Consider the following 18,552-nt stretch of genomic DNA (forward strand, 5'->3'; position numbering starts at 1 on the left):
CATCAAGATCTAACCCACCTACAACTTATCCTGCTTCCCTTTCTTATAGTTGGTCTCCAAAATCAGTTAGTGTTCTAGTCCAGTACTTCTCAAACCTGTGTCAGAATCACTCAGAGATCTGGGGGAAAACCCAGATTGCAGGGTCCCACTTCCAGAGATTCTCATTCAGGCAGTCTGGATCAGGGTCTGATAATTAGCATTGCTTCTAAGTTCCCAGATGTTGATGCTGATGTTGCTGGTCCCTGGGCCACACTTTGACTAGAACTATGCTTGCCCTACGGTATTATCCAACATTCCCCCAACACATAAGCCTATTTACAGTGCCAAATCTTTGATTTTTCTCTTCTATATGCCTAGAATATGCTTCCCTAGCCTATTGTTCAGGAAATTTCTACTCATCTTTTGGGGTCAAATTTAATGTTATCTCCTTGGCAATACTTTCTCTGTCCCATCTTTTATCCCTGAAGAATAAGTCCTTCTTCATTAGCTTTTTCCCTTATCCCTTTCACCTGAATGCCTTTCCTCATTGTGTTTCAGTTTGCTTTTGTGCATCTGTTTTTCCCACTAGATTGTGAGTTCACGGAAGTCAGAGACTATATTTTTCTAAAGCCACATGTCTTTCTCACTGGCAGAGTTTTGTATACAAAGACATTTGTTACATATTTGTTCTTGATTAAATTATCGCTCCTATTTCTTCCTTCCTTAAGTTAAACTGTAATTGCATTGCAGCTTCATACCAGAGGTTTTGTTCATTTTTTTTTTCTTTTTAAAAATATTATACACCAGATGGCACCGGAAGGCTTTAGTTTAATGCTCTAGGGACCTTGGGGGTATTAGGTAACTGCTGTGCACAACAAGGATCACAAGATCACAAGAAGCATCAGCACAGCCTAACAACTACAATCCCCTTTAAAATCCAGTGTTGTCCTCAGAGACAGGCAGGCCAGTCATTAGTACAAAACATCATCAACACACTTTCTAAATAGGAAGGATGTAGCCTCCATGTAATGGAAGGAAATTGGACCAGTGAGACTGTTCACCTGACCTACCTGAGCTTCATTTAAAGTCAGAACCAATCAAAGCTTGTAAATTAGCTTGAGATTCATGGGGAGTTAAAAAAAAAAAAAAAAGAATGTCTCAGGGGTGGTAAAAGCCTCTGATTTACTACTTCTGATTCATTGAACTATTACATTAAGGAGATCTCAGCATACCGCCATAAAGAAAAAGGATGGTTCCCGCAAATAGTTTCATTTGTTTGGTTTAAATTTCTCATTTAAGCATTAGCATTTCTAGATGGAAGCAAGGAAGGGTTATAGGGAGCTAGGGGACAATCATGCATATTAGTCTTTTTTTTTTTTTAAGATTTTATTTATTTGCGAGAGAGAGAATGAGAGACAGAGAGCATGAGAGGGAGGAGGGTCAGAGGGAGAAGCAGACTCCCTGCTGAGCAGGGAGCCTGATGTGGGACTCGATCCCGGGACTCCAGGATCATGACCTGAGCCGAAGGCAGTTGCTTAACCAACTGAGCCACCCAGGCGCCCTCATGCATATTAGTCTTACATAATCATGTATCCTTTCTTACAAAGGATGAGCCATAATATCCTGTAAGCCTGTGTTTTTGTGAGAACACCTGCCCAAGACTGATGGCAACATTTACCAGCAAGGATCCACTGAACTAGATACTGTCGCATAATTAAGCCCCACATCCAGGAAGTTTAGTACTATTGGCTTAGCCAACGTCTACAGTGATTGTCTAAAAGATTAGTAGAGCCTATGTTCAAAAGGCACCAGGCACTGGAGGACCTGTATCTACTTAATAGAGATTGTAAAGATAAGAGTTCAATATGAGGTCAAATTGTCTATGAAAGTCAGCCCTACGATGACCTTACTTGCTTTTGCAAGTTTAATGAAATTATGGATATTTATTTTTATACTGCACATTATTATCAAATACAACTTTATTTTTTTGCTCAAATTGTTCCACTATTTGGCAATCGGGACCTCTTTCAGTTGGCTCCTATGACCCTTTGACATACCTCTATAGTTGGAGGTTTGTTGTTGTTATTGTTGTTATTGTTGTTGTTGTTTGTTTTAGCACTTCCTTATTTGCTGGCACTACAAGATTCTCTAGGCTGTGTTGTATATTTCCTGTTTCAGTCCTAGAGTCAGCCATTTTCCAAGGAGCCCTGGTTCCCTTCATTGGTGAGTGGTATTAAAAATTAAGATATGGGTTCCAGGTGTGCTTGTTGCTACTGGGGTCTTATTGTTTCAGGTCTTCTTAGCTGACAGAGCAAGGAAATATATGTGTATATACTAACTTGCACATATACACATCTTTGTAAGGATTTCTATATGGAAACATCTCCATCTGTATTAAGCTAAGCATGAGTTCTTACTGATGCCTCCCACTCTAATTCATTATTACTTGGATCACTTTGCTTTTCTGTAGATTGCCCATCCAATAGTGAGAAACCTGGCTTCTACCATCTGCCATTAATTTATTTAGTCAAGTTCCAGAATATGTGTATAGTAGTTTCATAGTTTTTAGCCTGTATAGCCATGGGAAGCACCTTCATCAACTAGAGGACAGTGTTTATAGTCACCTTTGCCTTTCATCTTAACAGTCTCTACTCATTTCCAGGGTGACTTAGTTTTTTCCCTTACTCTCTTTATACAGATTCTTTTGTAAAAATTCTGCCTTCCATACTTGGGTCCTCAACTTCCTAAATGATCACCTTTAATTTCATCTATCAGCGTTTACTCTTTGTGCCATAAACTTCTATGGATATTGGCAAATGCATAGAGTCATGTATCTACAATTACGATATGATAAAAAACAGTTTTACTTGCCTAAAAAAAATCTGTGCTTCACATATTCAATTCTTTTCCCATCCAGAATCCTGGAAATTACTAATCTGTTTACCTCATTTATAGTTGTACCTATCTAGAATGTCATACAATTGTAACAATATAGTACTTCACTTTTTTTCAGACTGGTTTCTTTAACTTAGTAACACACATTTAATATTACCCAGGTCATTGTGTGGTTTTGATAGATCATTTCTTTTTATTGCTAGATAGTTTTCCATTGTAAGGATATACCACAATTTGTTTATAGATTTGTATATAGAAGCACATATTAGTTGCTTCCAGTTTCTGGTAATTATAAATAAAGTTGCTATAAACATTGCATGCACATTGTGTCTGTATATGAGTTTTCAAATTATCAAATACTTGGGAGTGTGGTTGCTGGGTCATACAATAAGATTATGTTTAGCAATAGCACTTTTTATGCCCGGTTTTCCCTAAAGCTGAGACGGCATCCCAGGCTCAGAAACCTCTCTGTGAGGCGTGTAGGGTTGCTGTTAATTATGTAGCATCTTATGACCTGCACGTCAGTGATGCTTATTTTACGATGACCTGTTACTATGATGAAGAGTCTGATGCACCTGTTTATGTCCCCTTTTTCCAAGACCAAGCAGAAGTGAAGAGAGCACATGCAAAGCAGTTCATAAAATATCTAAAAGAGTGTCAGAGTAAAATCTGCCTTCCGGTGACTAAGAGGCCTGATGTAGAGTACTGGGGAACTGACCTGCAAGCTATAGTGATTGCTCTGGAGATGGAAAAAGAGTTACACAAGCACCTGCAAGAGCTGAAGAGCTTGGCTTCTAAGAATAGTGAAACTGATCGCTTAGAATTCCTGAAAAACTTCTTGGGTAAACAGAAAAGGAACATAAAGTATCTGGAATACCAGCATAGCTATCAGAAGGAATTAGAAAGGCTGACTGTGGAGGAAGGCACATCTGAAGAGCCTGCGGAAGCATCAGGCAGAGGCTTAACCTCTGAAGGCAACACAGCAAGTCCTCCATTGTAGTAGTTCCCAAAGGCAGCTACTTAAGAATCTTGATCTCTCTTTGACAGAAGACTGCTTTCCTTTTAATCTAGTATCCCAATCTTCACTGTTATGCATAGAAATAAATTTGGTTTTGCATTAAAAAAAATATTATGTTTAGCATTATAAGAAACTGCTCAACTATCTTCCAAAATGGCTGTACCATCCTGCATTCCCACCAGCAATAAATGAGAGCCCCTCTTCCTCCACATCTTTCCCAACAATTGGAGTTGTTAGTTTTTAATTAAAAAATTTTAGCCATTCTAATAAGTGGGTAGTGGTAAAATGGATACATTTTTAAAAGTAGATAAATACTTTATGGTTAGATTTTTCAAAAAAGTAATGTTCAAAGATTCATTGGAATTTTTTTAAATAAGAACTCTCCTAAGTGTATATTTCCCTGCTTATATAAAGAAATCATTAGTTTCTTGATGGGAGGAGGAGCATTCAAGTTATTTAGTAGTGCTTTGGTTCTTGTGCCAACATGATTGTCATCACCTGGGAGCTTGTTAGAAATGCAGAATCTTGGGCCTTAACCCAGACCTACTAGATCAGGATCTGCATAACAGGACCTCCAAGTAAATTTAGTATAAGAAAGTTTAAGAAGCATTGCTCAAGAATCATGATATCACAGATTCATAAAGGTGGAAGGGATCTGCCATTTGGCAGGTAAGGGAACTCTCCTAGACCTTTGTGTGCTGTGTGTGGTTTGTGTGTCCTTGTTTGTATGCAATACTCTGTTGCTAATCCTCTTGAGTACATACTTACTCAAGGAAGGTGACAGTTTGCTCAAGGTTATGCAATCAATTATTCAAAAAGATAAAAAATAAGCCTAGTCTCATTACTCAGTAATGTAGAACAATATAAACTCAATCTGAAATCATGGTGAAAGTCATTGGGAAAATTATACTTACATTACACAAATTCAATGTAAAGATGATTTACAAAGCCCATCAGTTGTGTAAGTGAGGCAAGCCAGCAGTCATTCCTGGCTGAGTATTCACTGAGCAGAACTGTGCTGTCACTCACATTAAGGTAAAGCGCCTGGTCTCCATTTGGCCTCCAGGAAAAGCTAAAAATAATAATAAGGAATCTTTTATTTACCAATACCAGCCATGGAGCTGTGAACTCTTAATCTTACAATAGCACTTAATCACCAGCTCACTAGAACATAAATAACCCCCAGGGCCAGGGATTGATGTAAACATTCTAATGTGAACTCATAGTAGCACAGTGGTTCAAACCTGTAGCTGCCACTGGAGAGAGGGGAGAGTTCAATCTCCCCCTTCCTCAGCTGGGAACAGGTACCCTCAAACAGTGCTGTCTTCTCAGCCCTAACTCCCATGTCTTGATGAGATTTGAGGTGCAACATCCAGGGACCTGGGCCTTGGGACAAGTATCCAGGTGAAGGGAAGGAAAAATTCTTCCTTTACCCTTCAAGGTGTTCTAGCTGGACTAAGAATTAAATTTACCTGAGACAGATAAACAGGAGGAAAAAAAAAAAGTTTTGTTACGTGTACAAGGAGGCCCAACAATGAAATTGAGACCTAAAGAATAGACCAGGGCAGGCAGTTTTTATACTTTTCAGACAAAGAGACAATAAATTTGTGCACAGTTGACAGAACAAAGAAAACTTGCATTTAGGAGTTTTAATTAGTCAGGAATTCTAAACAGAATTTGGGCTGTGGTAGTACATTAGCAAAAAGTTACAAGGATTGTTTATATAGCTTTCTTGGTTCTAAATTTCCTATCTCTGGTGACAAGGATGTTTCCTTACCTCCTGGTACAGGGAGGGCACCTTTCACATGAAGGGTTTATTCCTTGCTTTTAGGGGACAGAGGAGGGTCTCAGTGTCCTTCTTACACAGGCTGTCTCTTATATAATAGTTTTTAAATAGCCAATATGCCAAAGTGGCAAATTCTGGGGTAGCCTGCCCTTGGTCCCTACACAAGATATGCTTTGATGGTGAGTAACTTGTATTTCTACCCCATAAGCCTTATATCTGAGTGCCATTGACATAGATAGCAATATGTAAAGAACAATTCTAAAACTAAAGGAAACACACATTATTTATAGGAATATAACTTAATTGTTAACACAAAGACGGCTATTGGAACTGTTAGTTAGGGATAAGGTCATCAGAGAGCACAACGAGAAATTAAAACAAACTGCTCGCAGCTTGTTTGTTTCTCAACTTCGCCAGTCCTTGAGAAGTGCCCTGTTCCCGGGAAGTCCACCAAAGTTACTCAAGGGAGCAGATGTGTTGGAACAAAGAAAATCATAAATTTCCTGGGAAATTGCACAGTTAAACAAATGCCTTTTAAGTCCTGCTTAAAAGATTACGAAGTTTTGCTCAGTTTCTGTGACTGCTTCCAGTTGCAAGAATAATTGACCAAGAGGTTCCTGGCTGGCAATGGAAAGCGGCCCTGTAGTTTGTGTTGGAGGCAACAGTGCTTCAAGAACTCTCTTCCCATCTCCTTACTTGCCACAAGTAATAAAAACCATTTGCTTAAACCAAAAGACTTGGGCTGGTTTATTGGCTGACGCACCCCAGGCAGCAAGTCCTTGGCATTTGGTGACAGAATCAGATTTGGCTCCATCACTAAACTTTAGCTTCTTAGGCCTAGCAGCTACTTCATTGGGTTGCACAAATACATGACATGGTACAAAGCACGTAGCGGTGTCTCTCCCATGGAAGTACTGAATAAATATTATTAACAAAATTATTGTGTGAAGTGTCTCTTCTCCAAGAGTAGAACAATGGTTTCTAGTTTCACAATTTGTGTGTATCTTCTGAAATTTTATTTATATAAATAAAAAAATGTATCATGGTGTAAGAACCTCCCACTTTCTTTTTTCTTTTGGTTGTTGTTGAAGTGGATTTGGAGGACTTGAGAATATATTGAATTCTTTTCACAGTTAACAAAGACTGGGAGTTTTAAGCAAAGATTGATTGTGGCATGGCTCAAAGGAAGATGGAGAACATCTGGACCTCATGAGAGGAAGCTGTCCACACATCTCCTGTGCCCTCTCCTGGGTTTTTCTGGCAGAAAGGGTTGCTTTGCCCTAGTGGGTTCCACTGAGTTTTGTTAACTTCCAAACTGTGTCCTTAAGCCTTCTGTCCCAGTCCCGGTTGCAAAAACACTTTAAAAACTGCTACAAGAACTGTGTTGGGGGATCCTCCACTTTAAGCTTTCACTCTTTCCTATCCTCCACTTTAAGCTTTCACTCTTATTTGTCACCAAATTCTCCATTTGTTTTTAGTTTTGTTTTGTTATATTATTATTATGATGCAATTTAATGCTTCGGAATTAGACATGACTGGATTTAAGTCACAGTTCCTTCCATTTGCTAGCTCTTTTATAGAGGGTAAGTTACTAAGACTCAGTAAGCGTCAGTTTCTTCATCTGTTAAATGGGGATGGCATCATCCTCTGAAGTTGTAAGGATGAACTAAAATTATGTACACAAACTGCATAGCTGAATGGTTCATGGAAAATGTTCAGTAAAAGGGAGCTTTGTTGTGAGGATTTGTTTCCTCCCTGAGGAAGCTGCCTTCTGAGCCACCCTCTAAAACCTCATTACATGACAACCCTGAGCCACTGATGCCCCATCTTAGTCTGAGATTGGCCACCAGAATGCAGCACCTGGCCCTGACCTCAGAGCCTTGGGGACGTGCTTCTGGGTACAGTTGGTTTGAAGTGTGTGTATGGGTTCCTTCAAGAATATTTACAAAATTGTTAACGTTGGGGACAAAAGTAGGAAGTGAGAACTATATAGCTGAAAATATTCAAGATTTTAGAATAGCACTTTTAGCATTAAGCATTAAAAGTCACTGCCCATGTTTGTGGACAAATGTTAAGTTGAGGAAAGCTTTAGTTACCAGTCTATTTCAAAAAGAAAACTAAGGCATTTGAGCAAGTAGCCATATTTAAGGAGCAATCCGGGGAGTAATTAATCCAAACAGAAGTAAGCCCCAGCTTTTGAAGGAGCAGATTTAGAGTTGATGGCCTATTGAAAAGATTGTTAATTAGAAATATAATTTGTTCTCTGCACCCCACCTTTCCCAGCACATAGCTTCTAAACTCTTGGGATTTCCAAAGTGATAAGTGTCTTATTGTATATAAATGAGATGACTTGTGGCTGGCACTCCTGGTCAACCTCAGGATGGGGCCTGGTTACCAGGTTAATTAACCAAGTAATTAGAGGGTTGGAACTTTCAACCCCTCCTTCTCCACACACCATCCCTATACCCCCAACCCTGTACTCCAGACCTTCAGGTTCATGGAGAGTGGCTAGAAATTGGGCTCAGTCACCGATAGCCAATGATTTAATCAATCATGCCTATGTAATGAATCCTCCATAAAAATCCTACTCAAAGGGGTTTGGCACTTCCTGGTTGGTGAAGATGAGGAGGTATTAGGAGGGTAGCAAAATTGGAGAGTATGAAGCCCCACATCCTTTCCCACATACCTTTCCATATGCATCTCTTCCATCTGGCTGTTCCTGAGTGTATGTTTTTATAACAAACCAGTAATCTAGTCAGTAAACTGTTTTCCTGAGTTCTGGGAGTCACTCTGGCAAATTAATGAAACTGAGGAAGAAATTGTGGAACCTCCTGATTTGCAGCCAAGTCAGATGGAAGCTGTGAGTAACCTGAGGACCCACTCCTTGAGATTGGTGTCTAAGTGTGTAAGGGAAGAGCAGTCTTGTAGAACTGAGCCCTCAACCTTAACTTGTGGGATCTGAAACTAACTTCAGGTGGATAGTGTCAGATTTGAATAGTAGGACCCAGCTGATGTCTATAAAGAATTAGAGAACTGCTTGGAATGGGAAAAAAATTCCCATAAGGTAGTACAGAAGGGTTCTGTGGGTAGACTTGAGAGAGTAAAGGAAGAAACAGAGGGCTTTCTTTTAGTTGCTATCAGTGTGCAGAGGAATTAGAGAATAGAGTTTTTCTATTCAAAAGGTCAATCTCTATTTTTGATGATAGGAGCCAGGGAAAAAGTACTACAAGAATGGCCCCGTGTTACATGCTGAATTGTAGTGGTCAGCTGAGCTTTCCTGTTCATTGGATGATGTCCCCTAATCCAATCTTATATCATGACCTTTCCTTACATGAGCTATTTTGGTAGAGATAGAGCAGGAGCCCAGGCTTGTGGGGAGAGGATTCCTGACCCTCTACCCATCCTTAGTCACATCCATCGATACAGGACACATCTGAGTATCCTAGCTTGATACCAGGGGATTGTGAGCCAAAGGAAGCAGTAACACCTCTTTTGCACATACATGCCTGATTGAATCAGATGTCTGTTTTAGAAGCATAACTGCTTAACCAGGAGTGATTTGGGAGGAGAGGAAATATAATTTTCTAAAGTTGAAAGAGCCAGACTTTTATTTTTTTCTTTTTTAAGATTTTATTTATTTATCTGATAGAGATAGAGAGAGGGAGAGCACAAGCAAGTGGAGTGACAAGCAGAGGGAGAGGGAGAAGCAGGTTCCCCGCTGAGGAAGGAGCCCGATGTGGGGCTCGATCCCAGGACCCTGGGATCATGACCTGAGCCAAAGGCAGACGCTTAACTGACTGAACCACCCAGGTGCCCCTGAAAGAGCCAGACTTTTCTGTTATGTCCACATGGTGTCCTGAGCCTAATTCCACAGGAAGTGACCACAGTGGCATCCTGGGATGCCCCATTGGCTAATACTGACATATGTATGTGACAGAGTAGCCAGCAATACCAGCATGTGAAATGACTTCTCAATTATTTTGTGGTGTTCACCCAAAATCTCTTTGGACACCATATCTCTTTGGCCTGTATCATCTGGCTGCTGTTTAAATTTCCTGACCATCAAGCTAAAGACCCCACTCTCTTACTCTTCTGGTCATGTGCTTTTTCAATGGGAATAATTAGTCTGTTTGAAATAAAGTAATATAAAGAATTTTAATAATGCCTGCTTGATGACCAAACTAATATTCTGTGAACTAATATTACTCTGTATCTCAGCACACTTTAAAGCTTATTTTCTTTCCAGCACATGGAATAGTTATAATACAATGTAAAATCTTGGGAAACACTTCCTGCTCTGAATACAGATGAATAAAATACTACTGTCCATTCCTGAGAGCCAGAACACACATTATTTAAGTAGAACCCTTTCCTGGCATGACATTGGTAGTGATGGAGTTTTCCCATGCTGCTGTGCTGATCAGAATCCAGGAATCAGGGGTCATGACTTACTATTCCAAATCCTACAGGTTGTCATCTTATAAATACTGTAACACTGCCCACTGTTGATGGACAACTCTGTCACCTTCCCTTCCAACACCACCACCAAGTAAAATACGACAGACCTCTCCAGATCTAAACCCCTCCCCAGTTGGGCTATTCAGGATCACTGTTCTCTTTCCTTTGATGATAAAGTATTTGTACCATCATCCTTTTATTATTTGAACTTGGGATTTCACATCTGAGTTTTCATTCTAGTTCCACTTTATACTATGTGACATTAAACAAGTGGCCTAACTACTTTTGTCCTCAGTTTCCCTCTGTGTAGGTTAAGGTATAGCAGAGTGTCTGTAGAGATAACTGCCAATAATTCCACCCATCCCTGAACACACACACACACACACATATACCCACACACATGCCATTCTTTGCTTCAAGAAGTAGAGTCTATTTCCCCTTGCCTTGAATCTGGCCTTTGAGTTGTCTTTTCCAAAAGGATTCCACAGAGTTCATGCTGTGTCATTAAGCACCTGTGAAAGAGCTACAGAAAAACATGGTCAACATTCAACATTGAAAAGAGCTTTGGCTTCAGATTGTGGATAATTCTGACTCATCTGTTTATTGGTTGCATGAAGATCAGTGATGCAATCATTCTGGAGTCCATTTTCTCATCGTAAAATGGGGTCACTCTATTGGACCTCCCTGGGGCATTGTGAACTGGCCAGCACAGTGTCTTGCACTTAGCCCGTAGTAAAAAAATAATAGCTACTAATATAATTATTAAAACATGCACCTCATCTCCTGGTTTCCTTCTCCTTCCCTGCCCTTGGTACTGTGGAGGGTGCCAGTAATTTATATAAAAGTTCCTGATGTCTTAAAGTAGTATAATATAAAGTATTAGTCATAGTACTACTAATTCTCTTCAATTTAAACTTCTTCTCAGTTTAGAAGGGCTTCTATATTTACTATTTGATTTTTTAAAATTCTTAGTAATTTGTGAGAATAGCATTAGCTTCATGTGTCAGCCTCTGCAGCATAACAAATCAGTTCAAACTCAGTAGCCCAAGGCAACACCATTTTATTGTTTATAATTCTGTGATTTGGGAATGTGGGCTCAGAGTTCAGAGCACATTAACTGAGATGCTTGAAACACAGGTAAAGGATGTTGACCTGGCATCACTAAGGTCGGTAGATCCAAGATGGCCTCACTCACATGCCTGGGCTTTGGTCTTAGCTGTCAACTGGGTGTCTTGGTTCCCCCCACATGGTCACTCTCCCTACAACAGGATAGTCTGGGTTCCAGAAGGACACAAGCAGAAGCTGTCAGGCTTCTTCAGGTTCAGGCTGGGGACTCGCTGCTTCTCTGCGCTGTTGGTTTCTGAAGCTAGGAGGAAGGAAGCAGGAAGCAATGCCTCAAGCATGGCTCCCTCTATTTATTGCCTTGTTTGTGCTGTTGCTGAGCAGGCCCTCGCTTGTCCCTTTCAGGTACCTTGGTGGGACTAGGGGCTGAGGAGGTCCAGAGGTTCTGGGGGGCACAGACAGTGCAGCTTTTGGCTGTGTATGCAGGTGCTTTATTCTCAACAGAGCAATACATGTTAAACCTTCTCCACAGGTGCAGAAACAGATATTCAAGAATAAAAGTAGTATAGTGAGTGGACAGAAAGAGAACAAGCTTCAAGTTTTCTGACTTACCCATCCCCACAAAGAAAATTCACACCACTTTTCATTCACCCATGTCTTAAGCAGCCTGAGCTTAACTGTGGACTATGATGGGAACCATCTGGAATACTGGAAACATATTAAGGAACCCGCTGTGATGCATGCAGATGTGTGGACACTGATCTCTACAAGCAGATGAAGCAGATCCCATTCTGCTGGCCAAGGAACTCAGGAAAATCAGTAGATGATCTGGATATTTTGTTTGTCTGAACATTGCCTGTTTGGACAGCCTCTGAACATAATTTGAAACAGAAAGACAAAGTGAAAAAAAAAAAAAAACAAGCTATTATCTGTTGCATCTGATCAATAACCACTAAGAAGTTTTTGGAGATCCCAAACATCTCTTTCCCTGGTAGTATTGTTTCTGTGTGAATTACGAGGATATATATCTTCTTTTTTCTTGTATTTTGCCTTTGTGGCAAGCCTAATGTTTGTTATATTTTATAAATATTATTAGTTCCAATATCTTTAGAAACATTACAATCTGAAAATAATTTATGAAAGATCTTCATCAATATTTATAATCAAGGTATTCATGCATTAGTAAGCATGAAAGAGGATATCATTTTCATGACTTAGTCTCCTTGGATTTGAATTTCATTACCTTGTAAAATTCAACCTTTAGCCTTGCACTCTATGTTTAATTCTTCCTTAGTAAAAGCCGGCAACCATTTTTAAAATCTCCCACAGAGAAGTGTTCAGATTTCTTTTTCAACTCCTTTGTGTTCAATGTTAGTTATGGGGAAACATTCAGACACAAAACAAAAACAAGACATTTTCATTCATCATGCATTTTAGAAAATCCATTTTGAACTTCTATTCTCTATTGCCAGCATTTCCTGAGGTAAATTTATTCTGTATACTCCTTGGTCTGAAATAGCTTATCCCCTCCAAACATCTGCCAATATTCAAATTCATGCTGGGAGAGAATATTTTGGAAGCAGGTGTACAAGAAGAGAACTTTTCCTTTCTTCCCTTCTAGGTTCTTTGGATAGTCTAATAATTAAATTGACATAAGACAGATTGACAGGAAGAAAATAAATTTAATTTTGTATTACAGGAGCCCATAGAAATGTGAGACTCAAAGCAATGACCAAAGCAGGCAGCTTTTATAACTTTTAGATAAAGAAACAACAAATTTGTGAAGAACTGACCAAACAAAGAAGTTTGGGCTTAAGGTAGCAAATTAGTGAAGGAGTCAAGTTTTGTTTATACCGCCTTCTCAACCCTAAAAATCCCCTCCCTCTGGGTGACGAGGCTATGTCTCTTTCTCCTGGTCCAGGGAAGGTAGCTTTCACATTGACAGTTTATTTCCTGCTTTCAGGAGACAAAGGAAAGTCAGTGTGTCTTTGCACCTGCTGTTTCTTAAGTAACTTTAATTCAAAACAATCAACATGCCAAAGTGGCATATATGGGGGTGGCCTGCCCTGAGTCCTGTAACAGTTACCTAATACTCATCTTCCCTGCGAGGGTCTTACTTAAAATTCCTTTAATTTTTTTTTCTTTGGAGTCACTAATACCCACAGACAGATTCAGGATCCAGTTTCAGAAACAATCCGGGAAGGTGCTAACTGCAGACAGGATAAGGTTTGTATAACTGAGGTTAGAGAGCATATTTCATAGATAAAAGAAGGAACTGATGGCTACCCTCAGTACGCTAGCTGATAATTAGTGTTCAACAAAACTACATCAAAATAAGCACTTTCAGATAATTGCTTTCAGGACTCGTCTAAGTGCATCCTTTAACAGCTGACTTCAATCTGCATGATGCTGGCTGTTGTTGGGGGAGAGACCATCAAACTAAAAATGAAACACAAAACACAACAAATAAACAAGAAATACTTTGTGAAACTTCGAGTTCCATCTGAATTTATCACTAGCTCCTTTTTAACCAATGTGTTGGGTCTCACTGTGTGGTTTCTTGCCTGAGTTTTCACAGCTGTTAAAAAGAGAAGGACAATTTCCCCTTTCGATTACTTTGTAATATGGTTTGAGATGGTCAGTCAGTGCTCTTAGATTGAAAAACCAAAGTACCGAAGGATAACATAGCAGACAGGCTTGGAGGGCACCAGCCTCAGGGAAGAGAAAAAGGAGAGGAAAGGAAATGAGATTAAGCTAATCCTACTTTATCTCCAATTCCACTAATGATTAGAGCTGAGCTGCAAACAGATGTATTTTCTTTGACCTATATAGGGCTTGGAAAAAAATTGAGGTACATTTAAACATTGGAAGATGTCTCATCAAAATCTGGTTTTTTGTTTTTGTTTTTGTTTTTGTTTTCTGGCGTCTCTAAAAAAAAAAAAAAAATCCAGAAGATTGGGACCAGTGGGCCAACCTCCCTCTTAGCATCAGTAAACCGGAGCTGTATGAAGTTGGCTCCTTAAGATGGAGCATGCGTTCCCTAGTTTGTCAGAGGCCACACCTGACCTATCCCCTGCATCTGTGTTACCTGTCTGAGCCTTGCAGATACCAGAGTGGAGATTCCCAGGTTTTTTGTTTTGTTTTGTTTTGTCTTGTTTTAAAAAACACTAATACTAAGGTTACAAGGATAGGATTATGATACTTCTGGGAGTTCTAGAATATACTAGAGCCATCATGCCATCCCAGAATATTCCCCCAATTCTTACTTTCTCACCCAGGTTTCCTGTGCTACTCCAGGGCAGTTCTTATTGCAGTGTTGCTGCTGTTAAGACTGGGACTCAGATGAGCTACTTTTTGAAGAGCTTAGCCATGAATGCTGACCTAGCTGCTGTCACCACTCTCTCCTCATCACTACCAGTAGCATGACAGGGAGAAGTAAGAGGCCCTGGGGCACTGCTCGCCCTGGAGGATTCAGGAAGGCCAGGGAGCCCATCCCCTCCACCACATGGTTATCTCCCTCTGGCTCTCCCTGAACAAGGATAGGAAAGGAAGTCTCTCTGTTCCCCTGTGCAATGCTAATTTCTGCTCTGGAAATGCTGGCCTACTATTGGCTAGCTGCCCACCCCACAGCCCTCTGGCCACGGAGCATATCTCTCAGGCCAGCCTCCCCGAGTCCTAGGCTGAGGGACTTCTGTTGCAATCACCCACCTGGGCCTTTCTCCTCCAGACTCCTGAGGAGAGAAGTCCTCCCCCACCCCCACAATGTCTCCAAGCTCATTCTCATTTCTAGTCATAGAGCAACTAATCTGCCCCTCGTGAGTAAAGATCCATGTGCTGGTTATTACTGTATTGTCTCTCAGCTTCAAAACTACTCTTCTAAACTCTGTGATGCCAGGTGTGGGTCTCTGCAAACCACATGTATCAGTCAGGATTTAACCACAGAAGAAGAACTGGTAGGAGATTCGTATATATATATATATAAAATATATAATCATATATATGATTATATACATACATTATAACATAATATAATATAATATATATGTATATATGTATATAATACATATATGATTATATATATAATCATATATCATCTAATTGACTTTATTAAATGATTCATGAATCAGGAAGCATGCCATCTAGCAAGTAGAGGGGAGTCCCCACATATATGTATATATATATATTTTTTTAAGATTTTATTTATTTATTTGACAGAGACAGAGACAGCGAGAGCAGGAACACAAGCAGGGGGAGTGGGAGAGAGAGAAGCAGGCTTCCTGCCGAGCAGGGAGCCCGATGCAGGGCTCAATCCCAGGACCCTGGGATCACGACCTGAGCCGAAGGCAGATGCTTAACGACTGAGCCACCCAGGTGCCCCTATATGTATATTTTTAATATTTATTTCTTACAAGGACTTGGCTTATGCCATTGTGGGGATTGGCTAAGCAAGTCTAAAATTTCAAACTGCACTCTGTGAGGCAGGCATTCAGAAAGAGAAGCTCGCAGCCAGACTAGAACCCATAGGCATGAGCCAAATATCCACAGGTAAGATTTCTTCTCTCTGTCTCTCCATGTCTCTGTCTCTGTGTCTCATTCTCTCTCTCCTGGGAAGGCTCAGCCTAAATTTTAAGGCCTACCAAGATTATCCAGAATCATCTCCTTTACTTAAAACCAACTGATTGGGACTCTAATTACATTTGCAAAATCTCTTCACAGTAACACCTAGATAAGTATTCAGGTGAATGGTTGGAACCTATCACCCATCCAAGTTTACACATGGAAAAAACTATCACAGTTTACCCCTTATCAACTTGGCACCTACACACATGTTCTTAAACCATGCTTAAATCTCCAAGACAATGAACAGTCACATTTCTGCCAAACATGATACAGATATTCTGCAAACAACCACAAACCTGCAAACCATTCTCCCAGAAGAAAATGTAAAGTTCTTGGGTGACATTTGGGCTTCTCATTCTCTTTTGGTATTCTGCAACTTTAATACTGAGTGAGGTACATAGTTGACTTATGATTAGCACATGTTTATATGTTAATAGTTACAAGAGGAAAGAAAAAAATATTTCATACATATACATATATAGACAAAAACACATTCGTACATACATACACACAAACATATTCATATCAAAATAAGGAAGGAGTGCTTATAGCTATTACAGTTGTCATTTTGCAACTGATCACATGGTAGCTGGTGTTGATAGCTACCTTCTTCCACTGCCCGTATTCCATATGCCCCTTGCTCTCGGGAAGCATATTGGTTGTGTTCCACAACACAGCTGGTTGTGATTCTTTGCCTAATGGAATATCCAAAGCTTCACTCCTGAACTGTCTGGGCCACTAGCAGTCCTTCCTGACCTGGATTGTTGTAGTTTCCCATTGACTTTACTCACAGGACATGGTGTGGCTAAGAGATGCTCTGAACAATCTTCTGTATCCCAGACATGCTCCTCCTTATTCTCATTATGTGGTAGCATTCCAATGTCCCCTTGGTATTCAGGATCAATCACCCTAGCTAGTCCAGTTAACCCCTTTTTTTCCCTATTGATTCATAGGCGGGAGGAGCCCAAAGTGGCCAGGTTGCAGTCTTAACTTCCAGTTCAATGGCATCATTGCTGTGCATCCAGGTTGAAGAATTCTTCCCCTTGGAACTAAGACCTCTAGGTAAGCAGAGCCTATGGTTGCAGAGGTTAAAAAAAAAAAAATTTCTAGGGGTTTCCCAGTGAGTAAAGCCACTCTCTGGATTCCTGAACCTGTGATTCTTGACTATGGAAGAAAGCTCCACTTGTTGAACTCTAATTTAGGGCACATACAGTCTCCTAGAGAACTTTTCCCTAGCCCTGCACAGTATTGCCACCTAACTAGTACCATAACTAAGTCTTCAAAAGATCACACCTCTGTTGTGTCAAAGCCAGCTGCTTCAGTGTGATAGGAAACATGGTAAAACCAATGACTTCCATGGACATGGACTGACTGCTGTACTTCATTTGCTGTGAAGTGAGTTCCTTGACAGAATCGCTGCTGCATGGAATACCATGACAGTGGATAAGGCATTCTATAAATCTACTGACAATAGTTTCAGCAGAGGGATTATAAATCATACCCTGAAAGCCTATTTAATCAGAAAAAAGGTGTTGCCCTTTAGACGATGGAAGCTGTCCAATGTAATCAGCAATCCACAGGATAGCTGGCTAATCACTCCAGGAAATGGTGTCCTATCAGCTCTCCAGTGTTGGGTTTTGTTTCTGGCAGACTGAGAAGTCAATATCAGCCATAGCCATATTGATGTTGTCAGTGAGGTCCACGTTGCTGAACCTATACTTAACCTTCATTTCTGCCACCATGGCTACTTTGCTCATGAGCCTATTGGACAATGACAGAGGTTGTGGGGGGAAAGGGCAGACAGGTATCCATAGAATGGGTCATCTTTCCCACTTGATTATTAATATCCTCCTCTCTGAGGTGACCCTTTTGGGAACATTCAAATGGTACACAAATAAATATCTTCATGCCCTATGTCTGTCTAGAGGGGTCTATTCATATATCTCTTCCTCAGACTTCCTTATCAAAAATTTTCTAATTGTGTTCCTTCTAAGTTTCTGGCGAACTGGCCAAACCATTGACCACAGCCCATGAACTGATATGCACTTATACCTCTGCCTATTTCTCTTTTCAAGCAAGATGAACACTGCTCAAAATTCTGTACGTAGAAGGATTTTCTTTCAACACTACCCTTCCTAGCTGTCCCATCTATTTCTTTTCTAGCAGCATCATGATCAGCTGGGAACACCTTGGGGCTCTGTGAGTCAGAATATTCTGATTACTACTTTGGCTCCACTGTCCATTATAAAAACCACACCCACCTTGTCCTAAGTGCTTAGTACCTTTACTTTACCCCTGACATCCCAGGGTCCCATTGTTCCCATTGCATTTAGGAATCCCAGTTAAATAGTAGTGGTTCCTACAGAGAAAAGCCACCATAGAACTTTTCAAGGAATCCTCACAAACTTATTTCTCATAGTAATGTGAGATAAGTGTGTCCCCTTGCCCTCCAAAAATAGGTGATCGGGTCTCCTGCATGACATATCTACCCTCACATTCCAGTCATCCCGTCTCTGGATACTTTTATCTGCAGTATACCAAAGCAGTTCTGGCATTTTAACTTTATTCAGTGCAGACCACCATTGGCTCCATATTTGAGAGAATCACTCCCCCAAAATGTTGGAGCCATTCCTAGCCTTTTGAGCCAAAATAATAAATCCAGAATCTTTGCTTAAGGGGCCCATATCAATAAATTTAGCCTGATCCAATTTTATATCTCTTCCACCATAATTGC

At 40.3% G+C, this 18,552-nt stretch overlaps 1 protein-coding gene across 1 annotated transcript; it reads left to right on the forward strand.

Moving 5' to 3' along the window:
* Window positions 1–3,415: 3,415 nt before the first annotated feature.
* Window positions 3,416–3,874, forward strand: LOC117999264 (soma ferritin-like). Its single transcript, XM_034988207.1, has one exon. The coding sequence runs from the start codon at window positions 3,416–3,418 to the stop codon at window positions 3,872–3,874; it is 459 nt and encodes a 152-aa protein (XP_034844098.1).
* The last annotated feature ends 14,678 nt before the right edge of the window (window positions 3,875–18,552 follow it).

This window comes from Mirounga leonina, unplaced genomic scaffold (assembly GCF_011800145.1).
Source record: "Mirounga leonina isolate KUSES-001 unplaced genomic scaffold, KU_Mleo_1.0 Mir_115, whole genome shotgun sequence".
In the NCBI taxonomy this organism is placed as follows: Eukaryota; Metazoa; Chordata; class Mammalia; order Carnivora; family Phocidae; genus Mirounga; species Mirounga leonina.

Coding starts and splice junctions, on each gene's coding strand:
- LOC117999264 (XM_034988207.1), top strand. CDS start 3,416: ATGACCTGTTACTATGATGAAGAGTCTGATGCACCTGTTTATGTCCCC.